Below are 14,075 nucleotides of genomic sequence, written 5' to 3'. Positions count from 1 at the left end.
ACAACATAGGTAAGAGGGTAACAGTGCAACATTACAATGTTTTTTCATAATAAAATGCAAACAAGGCAAAAAAAAACCAAACAAACAACAAAAGCAAACAATGTAAAATGCACAAAATAAGAATGAAGATGGCAAAAATGGATGTGAGTGCATATAATGTGTTTCCAGTCTTGAGGCTGAGGGAATGCCTAATTGACAAATATCAGGAATTCAACATGGGTGAGAACAGTGCAACATTATATTACAATTTCATCATAAAATGCCATCAAGGCTCAAAGTAAAATAAATAAATAAATAAAAACTATAAATGAAATACAGAAAATAAAAATGTTGGTGTGTGTTTTCAGTCTTGAGGACCAGCTGACCTAAAAAGAATAAGAAACAAAAAGTTTAAACCAACTTAGTAGCTTACCAATGTTTCATTTAATTAGCTTATTGTGACTATTCATTGATTGATAAAAGACACACTGAAGTTTAATTTACCATCTGTGTAGTCCAAATTTCAGAGTATGCCCAATGCTATTCTCAATATTCGTTCTGCGTGTAGGTCTCTGCAAATGGATGTAAAGAAAGGTGGGACATTTAAATCTGAATTGGCATAACACAGATTTGCACAGATATTTTTTACGCAGAATATACCTGCTAATCTTACTTGTTATAACTTTGCAAAGGGTCAGGTTCTGGAATGCATGCACGTTCTATTCCTCCTCAGGCTGTAATGTCCCAGGACATGGTGTGTGGGTAGCCACCCACGGCGGACAGCAGCTGCCGTATTCGCCCATCCCAGGCTTTCCCAAGGTCTACAAAAATTAAAGCAGATGATGAAAATGAAATATGAAAACTAATATGGAAAACATTATGTGGTCTATCTTCATTAGCCAAACCAGTACATTATACATTATATACAGCAACACATAATTCACATAATTATGCCAAAATAATTACCATTTGGTTTCTCATTTCTGGTTGAGCCAGGCTTCTGGCTAGCTCCACCAGCTTATGCTCTCTGCTGCACTGGACCAACAGCAGGTCGTGGCATGTTCAAAGCCATGGCAGCCTTCCAAAATCATGGACTTCCTCTCCATAACCTCCATCTTCCTTGTCATTGGCCCCATGTGCTCTTCCATGGCTACATTTGTGATATAATTCATTTTAGTGTAAGAACATAATATACATGTCATACTGTATGTGAATATGTGTGTAGTAGGCCTACTTACCATGTACTTTATGAATTCTGTTATCCTCAAAAGGGTCTTCTTGTGTTCCTCCAGGACTACAGGTGGAATTGAGATGAAATTCATTTTAGTTCAAAACACTTTTGCTGTATGAACATCAACAAGAACACAGAGTACATACACTTTATTACAACAGCAATGCCAGAAGCCCCCTCCTCTTCACCATAGGTCATTCTGGAAGTTTTTGAATGGATGATGTTTGTGCCTCATATCTTCCGAATGGCTGGGTGCTGTGCCATGAGTTTGGGAGGGAGTGGCAGCTTCACAGCTGTGAGGCATTGACATATCTGGATAGAAAGATGACACTAATGTATTGGAATAATGATATTGAAAGGGGGGGGGGGGGTAGGCCCAAAATTATAATCTTTCATAGGGCCCAAAATTCCTGGCGGCGCCCCTGGCTCTATGCAATACAGTATGTAATTCACATGGCTTGTGGTCTTACCAGCAGTTTAGGTCAGCTCCATTCAAATGGCAGATTTGAGGGGTTCTTTTTCTTCAGGATTTTTGTGGGGGTGGGTCTTCTCAGGTGAGGGCCAATCATAACGTGCCAAGAACTGATGCAGCAAAGGCAGTCAGCCGTGAGTCAACAGCTAGGGGCATTTGCAGGGGCGCCGCCAGGAATTTTGGGCCCTATGAAAGATTATAATTTTGGGCCTAACCCCCCCCCCCATTTCAATATCATTTTCACTAACATTTAAAATTGCGCAGATAGCTTAGGCCTACTCAACGTTTTCCTTTTCCTTTCTTTGCGCCTACTCCATGGTTAGTATTGCCGCCTGGGTCCTTGACGCAATTCCATTGCATTCACAGAGCTTATTGGTAGTCGGTGTCAGTCAGGTAACCATAGGCTGTGCAATGCGCAGATCATCCAAAATATCTAACCGGCAATATCTAACCTTCAGCTGTCTCGTCAAATCGCTGTTCATTTTCTGCATCCAAGTTTTCTGTCGGACTTAAACTGAACGTGACCACAGACCCGTCGCCAGAACTGATTCTTAAGGCGGGCTTATGAAATCCAAGGGTGGGCACCAAAATTATTTTGCTTATTTGACCATTTGCGCAGCCCAAATCCATCACAAAAATCATTACATTAAACATGGCAGGACAGCGTGCACTCTCTCACACACGCACGCGCGCACACACGCACGCACACACACAGGTGCAGGCGCCGAAATAGAATACACGCAGCATCTCGAACTAAACAAACCAACAAAAAACCACCACGACTGGCAGCGGCGATTCTAGGGCAATTTGGGAGCGAAAATGTTAAAGAATTTACCGTCTTAGCTGTTATTCACCATAATAGCCTAGGCTTTGGGGCCCTAAGCGGCTACCTCGAGCTGCCTGGTGACAAGATGCACCTCTGACGACAGGTTCAAAGCAAAGCAACCGTCAGAGTAGCTGCCTTTTGCCAAAATGCCAACACAGACAAAGCACACACCACCACCAACAACTGCATGTGCACATGATGAGATATTAGATGACGAGCAACAAGCATCTCAAACTGAATACAAAACAAAACACCACGGCGCGGCGGCCGGGTAGGCTATTTCAAAGCAACCAACAGAGGCATAGTAGCCTAGTTGCAATTGCATCACACAGAGACACACACGCACGCGCGCGCGCGCGCACACACACACACACACAATCTGACTTACTATGAGTTGAGTTGCAGCGCTGTTGTTTGTCAATCATGTGTCAGCGTTTTTCCAAGCTGAACTTCCACATCTCATCTCCTGTTAGCGTCCAGAACTAGCCAGCAATATCGCCACGTAACGCAGATGAAATTAACCACTAAAAACTCCAGCATATCTAGCCTACGGCTGACATGTCGTATACGCGAGCCAACTGTTCTGCGGTTTTCTGAATCTCGCCATATGGCTTCAAGTGACTGAATGTTCCTTGAAAGCGGCATGCTTTTCCCAGTTTCGATAGCATGTTTCTGAAATCATTTCAGGGATTGGAAAGGTTGTGTCTGATGAATTCCTCTGCAAGGAATATCCTCTGCGATGGAATAACTTAGAGCTACTCGAGCCAATCCCAATTCCCAAATACAGGAAAATGAACGTCTTTTCGAACCAAAATATATCACGAGGTATTCTTTCAACAAAACCTGATTGGGTTTATCGGCGCCGAGGTCATTCACAGATCCATCAGTGGGGATAGCCACAGTGACCTGGCTACTAGTTGCCTGCCTCTTCTGGCCCTCTCCTCTTTCTCCCGTCTTTCCTTAAGTTTTTGCCAACCTGCCTTCACTGTCACCACCAGCTCACCATCATGTGATTAACACATAGATTGTATATTACTAACACATTCTATGGGTTAGCCGACGCCTAAGACCTCAGTCGCTCTGTACACCTGCTGCCAGCATTTTTCGGATGCTGTCCGATTCAACGCCTCGCGCGCCAGATTGGACCGCACCATTTCGCAAGAGCTCAGGGGGAAGGGTAAATGACAATATAATAAAGAACTGACGAAAACGTTATGGGAATCGACAGTTGTGTGTTTAATAAGCATATTTCCAATTACTATTTCTTTGTAATTATACATTTCTATTTTTTTTTTTTTAAAGCAAGAATATATTATTAATATTTTATTATCCGCGGGCCGAGGGCCGTTCTGCGTTGGGCCGGGCCGTTAGAATCAGTACCACCTTTCCCCCCCTAGCGGCGCGCGAGTTTGCGAAACATAGGACGATATTGCGCCCAACTGCGTTTGGCGTCTCCGATTGGCTACAACGGCTCCCTTGTTCCTCCCCTCTGATGGCTTTCATTTGACAGCAAGAATTTCAACTCTCGCTCAAAGCATGCTTGCAGAACATTCGTGTACAAATAATTTGGCCGATCTCTTGAAACAGACACTAAAAGTAGGGTAACAACAAACAAAAAGTAGGCTACCCAAACCATTTAGGCTACCTACGATGCAGTAGGCCTACACAAATGCCGTGTCGTATTTCATTTTAGCGTGGTTTGGCTTATCTCTTGAAACAGATGTGCCAAGTCAAACAAACGTAGCCTACCCAATGATGCAGTGAGCTCCAGTATTTGATTTCATTTTTATTTACATAACCTAATAAATGAAAGCGTCAGCTAAATGCAATGTAATGTAGCCTAATCCTAACTGCATAAACTCCTGTGTTTATACAAATGCTATAGCCTATCATGTCATTTTATTATGAATAAATTGAAACAGATGACACTCTAAGCATAAACAAAAGCAGGCCTAGCCAACGATGCAATACAAATGACGTTTCTTACCATTTAATTTTATTCACATTATCCAAACCTCGAGGTGATCTGGTAAATTGTCCACCGAGTCCATGGCACATGTGGTAGCAAATGTAGGATTAACCTTCTATTTATTATGTCGGTAAATCCATCTGGTGGTCATATTAGGAACTGCATTCTGCATATCAATTCATCAAGGTGCTGCTACAGTGGCATCAACACAATGATGAAAGACAATGCATATTGGATTGGATTTAAACAAACTACATTTTGTGATTTTACATTTTCCTTGGTTTGCATGTTTTTAAACTGACCACATTTTGTGATTTTACATTTTCCTTGGTTTGCATGTTTTTAAACTGACCACATTTTGTGATTTTACATTTTCGTTGTTTTGCATACTTATTCATTTTTGGTGTGGTTTGCTGTCACACTGGCTCATGTTGCTGTGCATCATGTTGCATTGTTTATCATGGTTTGTTTTGCTGTGCTGCTTGATTTTACATTTGTATGCCTAGATTTGATCTGCATGATTTAAGTGTGCTGTCCTCATTATGCTCACTGCCTGCTTGCCTCCCGGTGTCTATTTGGCACTGCAGCAGTTTCAGTAGGCCTATTTGAAATCTGATGTGTACCTTGTCAAAAAAGGGAGTCCAAGGCACTCTTCTTGTGGAAAAATATTAAAAAGCTGTGGGTCTCTGCTCCCATGTTTTTAAACTTATTAGCCATGATTCAATAAAGGCTTTTTAATATTTTTCCAGAAGAAGAGTGCCTTGGACTCCCTTTTTTGACAATATATTGTTTTTTCCCCAACACCAAAGAGGGTCATTCCAGCTGGAATCAGCAAATTTCTGAAAAATCTCCCACTCGACCCCCTCGGATTTGCCTGAAAAAAATGTATGTGATGGCTTAAACATCCAATAGATCATATCCACAATATCAGAACTCAGCTCTGGATACTTTTGGCACAAAAAAATCTGTAAATAAGTACACCCCCTACGCTTGTTTTAGCGACATTGCATGATTGACCATGTTCAGACTCAATTATCTCCAGAACTATTTGTGTCAGATTCATTATATTTTCAGGGCTAAGAGTCCCAGACCTGTAATATCATATATTACAATTTGCAGCACTGTAAGTCAAATCACACCGTAATAATGTGCCTCTACTTTTTGTAGATATCATATGTTCTAGGGTTTCCAAATGTCTGTAAAAACCTCAAAGTTCTACATGTAAGGTTCATCCTTGGTAAATGGTCTGATATGTACCATGACTTTCACATCATAGTATATCTAACAAAAGGGCCCAATGGTTGTTGAGATGCAGAGGTCCAAAGATGGGGAAAAAATAATTTGCACCACTGTGGAGCAATATTTCCAATGTATGACACCAGTTGGGAACTTTCTGTTTGGTGTTTCTGAAAGAGGATGTTTTTTTAAAAACATATAAAAAAATTGGGATGGTGTTTTGCCTCATTCTTTTTATAACGGACTTCAAAATCTCAATTGGCTACAATTACTTGAAGCTATGAGGCCCATGTCACCAACCGACTTGTCACAACTCTCAAATCCATGGCTCTGATGTCACCTTAATAGTGAAAACAAGATGGCTACCCTGTGAATGACAAAGCAAATTCTAGGGAAACCATAACACTTGTAAATTAATTGATTGATGCCACACAGCAAGAATAGCACATTGCACATGGCTTTGATAGACATTAATTATTTTAATTGTAAAATCATAATAATAATCATCATCATCATTTTAGTAGTAGTAGTAGTAGTAGTAGTAGTAGTAGTAGTAGTGGTAGCGGTAGCGGTAGCGGTAGTAGTAGTCTTGGAATAAAGTGATGAAATAGGAGAGGATTAAAGAATTGTAGCACTCTTGTTTGCAACAAGGACTCCCATCCTAACTAGTCTTTCAATCAGCACCTGTAACTTTATATTTGCTATGAAGCTTGTGTCTTACTCGTTAAGTTACCAGCTGTATTGCAAAATAACTTAATTCATACTGGCTAGAGATTCCCTCAGACAATTTTGACAGCATGGTCCTGGAGTTTTAGTTAGAAGAGTTTGCTTGCATGCAGTATTCAATATCAGGTGAATATTGAAGGCACAGAAATTCATATTGGCACCAGACAACCATGTGGTTCTTGTCACATTGTTGCGATCTAATTCAGCTGCTTGCATCATTATAATATTATACCACTGCAATGTTGACAAGTGGATTGCAGGTTAGCAGCAGTGATTACAACAATCATGGTTTGGATACTTGTAGACAATGGTCATTATTTGTAAAGTTCATCATCACATTGATCCAGGTGGGATGATGGAAGCCGAAAGGAAGCTTTGCAGCATGCAAAAGCGTTCAGATATGGTGGTGGATTGGGGGCGGGGCACAGTTCTACAGAAAGGGTACCTCTGTCGTGGTGACTGTTGGCGGGGGTGGGACTGTTTTATGGTCGCATAGGAAAGTAAAAGTTGATTAGAGATGACACATAGGAGGAGACAGTTTGTAAAGAGGTATCCTGATTGTAGAACTTCCCGCCCCCCATCATCCTCCCCTGACCGAAGTGCCCTGAGCATGGTGGTGGTATCCTTACTGAAATCAATACCTATGTTGTCATTGTCCTTCAAGGTACCAATTTCGTTGTACCTGTACAATGACAACAAAGTTTCATTCAAAGTTTCATTCAGGTGTTCCTCATTGAATTGCCAATGACGGATGGTTGCACACAACAATATGAGTGCAGATACCTAATGCATCATCAATGACAATGGCAAGCTACCTTATAAAGTCAACTCATAAGATGCAGCTGGTGATTGAAAGTTAAGTGTGTATAAAATAATTTGTCACAGGCCAGAGCATTAAAAGTTCCTGACTTGTTTAATACATTTCATTTTTTTTTTCAAATATTCAATCACCATCAAGGAAGTCAAGGTTGCATCAAGGAAATCATATCAACACCTTGTTTTATTTCCAGAGGTTGTTTTTTTATGACTTCTCTCAAAATGGTACTTCTCTCAACCATCTTGAATTTATTGCTAACGTAGCGCCAGTGAGAACATGTTGCGTAGTCACTTGATCATCTGGCCGATAGTACACTTAAAAAGATGAGGCCAGAATCCCTGAAAAAAATCAGAAATACTGAGCTGAACAAACAGCTTTGCCTGGGCCCGGGATAAAGTCGTCTGAAGAGACCTCTTCCCAATACATGCAATGTAATGAGTACCCAATCTTGATTCCCCCATGTCCTTGGCCCAGAACAATTCACCACTTCCGCTTCCCTCTGCACTATTTGATCACAGGCTTATGTCACACCGCAATGCGCTTTACGATCATTAAAAGGAATGAGGCAAAACACCATTCTATTTTTTTGCTATGTTGTTAATAAAAATATCCTCTTACAGACACAACAAAAAACAAGTTCACAGCTGGTGTCATACTTTGGAGGTATTGCTCTAAAAAATGGTGGGGTTTTTTTCATGACGCCACTTTGGATGGATTTGAGGGATGCATGCCACACTGCATTGAGATTTGAAAAGGCATTATACAAATAAAGGGGCAAAACACCATCCCAATTTTTAGATATGTTGTTAATAAGAATATCCTCTTCGAGAAACAACAAACAGCAAGTTCACAACCGCCGTCATATATTGGAAATATTGCTCCAAACAATGGTGTATTGTTTCCTTCCCATGATGCTGACTTCCTGGAACTATTTTGGAACTATGCCATTGGCTCCATGAGCCGCCATCTTTGTGTGAAAATGGAACTAAAAAAACAAAGGGATTGGCCACCTTCTTAGGATGGATTTGAGGGTTAAGTCAGAAATACTGAAATACTGAGCTGAACAAGTATAAAATCACCTATTTGGTATCAGAGATTTTAGGTTTTAGTGTACACTGACTTGGCTATTCATTTTAGGTGTAGTAAACCCAATTTTTTTCTAAGGTAACAGGGCTTCTAAGGTACACCTGCATGTCACACAGGAATGAGTTTTTAAAATTCATTATAAAAATAATGGGGCAAAACACCATCCCAAATTTTAGATATGTTATGAATAATAATATTATCTTTCAGAGACACCAAACAGCAAGTTCACAACTGGTGTCATAGATTGGGAATATTGCTCCAAATAATGGTATAAATTAGTTTTTGCCCATTTTTGGACCTCTGAATTTCAACAACCATTGGAACCTTATATTAAATATGATGTAATGTGAAAGTCATGGAACATATCTGACCATGTACCAAGGATGAACCTTGAATGTTGAAATTTGAGGTTTTTATGGACATCTGAAAACCCTTGCAATTTTAATTGCAAAGAAAAGTAGAGGGCCAGCATTAAGGTGTAATTTGACATACAGTGCTGCAAATTGTAATGTATGCTTGTCAGGTCTATGACTCTTAGCCCTGAAAAAATAATGGACCCACCACAAATAGTTTTGGAGATAATTAAGTCTGAATATGGTCACTCAGGCAGTGACACCAAATCAGGGGGAGGGGGTGTCCTTATTTACAGATTTTTTGTGGAAAAAGTATGCACAGCTGAAATCTGCAATGGTGGATATGTTCTATTGGATGTTTAAGCCATCACATATATTTTTTTCAAGCAAATCCGAGGGGGTCGAGTGGGGACCATTTGCTGATTCCAGCTGGAATGACCCAAGAGCACCCTCAAGATTTTTTCTGAACCATTCCCTGAGCACTTCGGATTTTCTCTTCACTTGCTGATGTATACCTTGTTCCAAATACTATTTAATACATTTTCTACAATGCAATATGCATTGTCTTTCATCATTGTGTTGATTTGCCATTGTAGCAGTTTCACTCCTTGAAATCTGATTTATACCTTGTTCCAAATACTATTTCATACATTTTCTACAATCCAATATGCCTTGTCTGTCATCATGACACCACCTATTTTTTGTCAGGTCACGTTTCATTATAGACCTTATCAAAGTACCCATGTGTTAATGTTAGATCTACAGAAGTGGGGATGAATTGATGTGCAGAATGCAGTTCCTAATATGACCACCAGATGGATTTACCGACATTTGCTACCACATGTGCCATGGACTCGGTGGACAACTTACCAGATCACCTCGAGGTTTGGATAATGTGAATAAAATGAAATGGTAAGAAACGTCATTTGTATTGCATCGTTGGCTAGGCCTGCTTTTGTTTATGCTTTTAGTGTCATCTGTTTCAAGAGATCAGCCAAGCCAATAAAATTACATGATACGGCATTTGTATGAACACAGTTTATGCAGTTAGGATTAGGCTACATTACATTGCATTTAGCGCCGCTTTCATTTACTAGGTTATGTAAATAAAAAATGAAATCAAATACTGGAGCTCACTGCATGGTTGAGTTGGCACATCTGTTTCAAGAGATATGCCAAACCACGCTAAAATGAAATACGACACGGCATTTGTGTAGGCCTACTGCATCGTACGTAAATGGTTTGGGTAGCCTACTTTTTGTTTGTTGTTACCCTACTTTTAGTGTCTGTTTCAAGAGATCGGTCAAATTATTTGTACACGAATGTTCTGCAAGCTTGCTTTGAGCGAGAGTTGAAAATTGAAATTCTTGCTGTCAAATGAAAGCCATCAGAGGGGAGGAACAAGGGAGCCGTTGTAGCCAATCGTAGACGCCAAACGTAGTTGGGCGCAATATCGTCCTATGTTTCGCAAACTCGCTACCGGCGCCCCTGGGCATTTGCATTTGAATAAGCCTAACTGAAGTCACAGGCAGAGATGTGTCTGCATTATAGACACCCTGATCTGTGGTGCTTTCAATAGCATTAGGCCTACCAAAAGACAATATCTCGCACTGAACTGCCCCTTTACCTTAATCAAATTTATAAAAAGCTGTGCTGTCATTGAAACTGATGCTTTATCGCCTTCAATGAGCTATTTATCGATTATAGGTCTGTGTACAAATGTAGTCAGAAACACTGCAAACACAACGACAAACAAGTTTGTACAAGATAAAATGCAGTGGCCAGCTACCATTTAATATGTGGACTCTTTACAGCCAAACTTACATGCTAGACACTCCTACCTATCACACACACACACACACACACACACACACACACACACACACACACACACACACACACACACACACACACACACACACACACACACACACACACACACACACACACACAATTAAATGGGCCTATTTGAAACATTTAACTTTGTATTCTTTGGAGACGCAGGTTTGTGTCCCTTCACTGAATTAAAAGCAAATAGGCTATGATATATCCTATTTTGCATTTCACTCTTTGCACTTTGGTGCAATAATGGTAATGAATAATTAATAAATTATAAGAAATTAATTTAAAAAAATGGCATAGGCTGACCTTACTTAGGCCGGAAACAACCGAAAAACAACTTAACATAACGTTGTGGATTGGTAGCAGCGTAACTACTAGCTAACGTTTCATATGAGTAGTTCCCTGAAAGTCCAAGAACGTTAGTATTTGTTTGGTTTGTACCGTAACCAAAAGGAACGTTTTTAAGTGGTAGATTTTTGGTTTGGTTATAACCAAACCTTTAGAGAACCAAAGTCAATCTTTTTTTTTTTGTTCTCTGATACTAGGGAAGGGTTGAATTTATCTCTATTAAAATAGAGTGGGACCCTGCATTCTCAGAATACTATTGAATCAACACTGCATTCGTATACTGTGTGTGTATGCTGTGGGACCCTATTCATCCCTCACCCTAACATTTCAGTTAAGAAATCTGTCACATTTGCATAGTACCAGTTCAACAAAATAAAAACACAAATGTAAAGACGTAAAGATGTGTTTGAATGTTCCTCCTAGGGATACAAATGATCAATTAATGAGTGATTCTACGATGCGCCTGCGCTTTTGGCAAAAGCAAAATGTCAACTATCCGTATTTTTTTCAACTTAATGACCTAGATGTTTACATAGTGTATATATTTAAGTTTCCAAACAAACAAATTGGCAAGCTTAATCTTAAATCATTTGATAAATACTCTAATGAAAGCGAACATTTGCTTGATTATTTTGTCAACAGTGTTATGGACAAATACTATGTCATTTCAAACATATATAAAAATACTACAGAGTTGAAACAACATACGTTTGAAAGTGCTTATGTCCCTTAACAATAATGTTGTCATTAATCTGTGCAACTGATATAGAAAATGTGATTGCTGAGCTTCATAAGTAGGATTTTATGATTCATTGTGATACAGACACATTTTTCATTATAGATCCCTGTAACGTCTGATTTGAATTTAGTCACCCTCCTTACACAAGACTTATTTTGTTTGTTTGTCTGTCAATATGGAGATAAATTGGCAAAAATATACTCCTCCTCAACTGACAATAGCTAATTGTAACAACATTGACGGTAAAACTTACCAAAAAGTCTTCCCATATCCTGCGAAAGAGGTTATGACATCACGTGATGTTATTCATATGGCCTAAGACCAAACCATTGCTGATTTATAGAGGGGGTTTCAGAACGTGACACGGTTAACACAGTTTTTGTGGACACACACAAAACGGTACATTTCATGTATAATGGAAAGGACAGTGGTCTTTCTGACAGTTTTGTCATATTGTCCTGGGCAAAACAAGTTTCTTTACATGCTAATATGAAGACTGAATCTGACATTGAAAAACAGGACGGCATGAAAACGCCCAAAACCAATATTAAATATTAATTCTTGCTGAGGGAATTAATGCCATGTCTAGACTTTCTGTATTATATGAAAGATAAATGTATGCTAATGTCCAAAACATCATTGGATGCAGTTCATTGTTAGTGGAATTGGCAAAAAAAACATGGACCTAAAAGCGCAGTCGAATCGTAGAATCACTCTAATTCATGAATCGTTAGTTGATCCCGTTATCGATCAACTTACAATTAATTGACAGGCAGCATTTGCCCCCGAAATCTCAATGTTTCTGGAACAAAACTTAATCAAAACATTTCAATTATTCCCACTATTCACACTCCTCTTCACACACACTCTTCACAGGCCCATTTCACCTGGGTTTCTTGTCTGTTGAATTGGCGATTAATTAATTAAATGTTTTTTTAAATCAATTAACGCATTCATCGATTAAAGTCGATAAATTGATTAGGCCTACTTGTTTGCATCCCTAGTTACCCCCGAGTCCTCCATGCCTGAGCCTGAGAGGAATAAGATTGCCATTGGGGCAGCAGGCCTGGTGCTGGGGCTCATCATTGCTGCAGCAGGATTCATCTACTACAAGAAGAAGTCTGGAGGTGTGTTTTATACTAGAGTGTATAAGAGTGTAGAGGTGTTTGTAGTATTTTGAGCTAAACAGACAGAATAGTCAACTCTGTTAAAGGTAATACAGTATGTATAATGTATATGCTACAGTCTTATATTATGGTACAGCACTATAAAGGTTAATACCTGCAGTTAAAAATAAAATACAGTACAGTTAATAACATAAAATACAGTTACAAATAAAAATCGCAAGCAAAAATGCAAGTAAAAATTTAAGAAAAGGTCTTGGAGAAATTCTTTAGGATTTCTCGACGGTTCCACAGTTTCTTTGAGGAACTCTTATTTTGGATTCTGGGGGAAACTTAAAAGTTCCCCAAGGGATGTTAGGGTTCATTACATTATTGCTGTAATTCAGAGAACGTTTAGGTCCCCCCACTGTGAAAAATGAAAGGTTCTTTAAGGGTCTTTGAAGTTTACAGTAAATTAACAATATGCTAAACCATGTGTTAAAACTTACTTAGTGGATAATGTAATATTGTGGGTCTTTATTTACTAGTTTGTAAAAACAAATAATAATATTTTTTTGTGTGACCAAGGAGTTTGGAGGCATTATCTGTTTTTCATTGTTTATTTTTGACAGAGCGGATATTGGTGCCCTCTTCTTAGAGTAAGTCAAACAAACACTTTTACGATAAGCTTTTGGAAACAGGGAGGACTCTGTTCTCATCCATATGCCTTTTAAATTGTGTGTTTATATGTTTACAGGCAAGTTCAACATCAACATGCATGCTCAACATCGATCAAGACCCTAATCAACCAATTAGTAATGGAATATGGTTCAATTTGAGAACTGTTTCTGCTGCCTTTTCCCCAACACATTTGTATGTTAGGCTATATTACTTCCCATTTGGAAAATCCACTATGCCTGAGAATGATACATGTATAGTAACACAATCCTATCTGGGACTTTAAGAATCCTGTTTAGTTTTCTTAATGGGAATTTGGCTCTGTCTGCAGTGTAGACTGTGTACCTGCAGGTCAGGTCTGAGTGGTGTGTTTCTGAGTATAATCTTTTTAATCTAATGAGACCAACAAGAAGGAAACACTTGCGATTTTCAGCTCCATTTTCTATGTATTGTGTGTGTGTGTGTGCGTGCATGAGTGTGTATTGCTCTGCTTTGCTTTGAAACATTTTTTTTTATACCTTCGCCAACGAGGTTATGTTTTCGGTTGCGTTTGTCTGTTTTTTTGTTTGTCAGCAGGATAACAAAAAATGTTAAACGGATTTTGATGACATTTTTGTGGAGTTGTTGGAAATGACAAAAGTAACAAGGGATCAATATCGGTGGTGATCCG

General features: G+C 39.2%; 1 protein-coding gene across 1 annotated transcript in view; it reads left to right on the top strand.

The window, feature by feature from the left end:
- Window positions 1–13,385, top strand: part of LOC134444942 (H-2 class II histocompatibility antigen, E-S beta chain-like) — a 37,367-nt gene extending 23,982 nt beyond the window's left edge. Inside the window, exons 4-5 of the mRNA XM_063194116.1 lie at window positions 12,640–12,753; window positions 13,362–13,385. Coding sequence (XP_063050186.1) covers window positions 12,640–12,753; window positions 13,362–13,385 — 138 coding nt within the window. The remainder of the gene's footprint in view (window positions 1–12,639; window positions 12,754–13,361) is intronic.
- Window positions 13,386–14,075: the final 690 nt, after the last annotated feature.

This window comes from Engraulis encrasicolus, chromosome 3, assembly GCF_034702125.1.
Source record: "Engraulis encrasicolus isolate BLACKSEA-1 chromosome 3, IST_EnEncr_1.0, whole genome shotgun sequence".
Lineage (NCBI taxonomy): Eukaryota > Metazoa > Chordata > Actinopteri > Clupeiformes > Engraulidae > Engraulis > Engraulis encrasicolus.
This window is presented reverse-complemented; position numbering and strand designations above follow the sequence as displayed.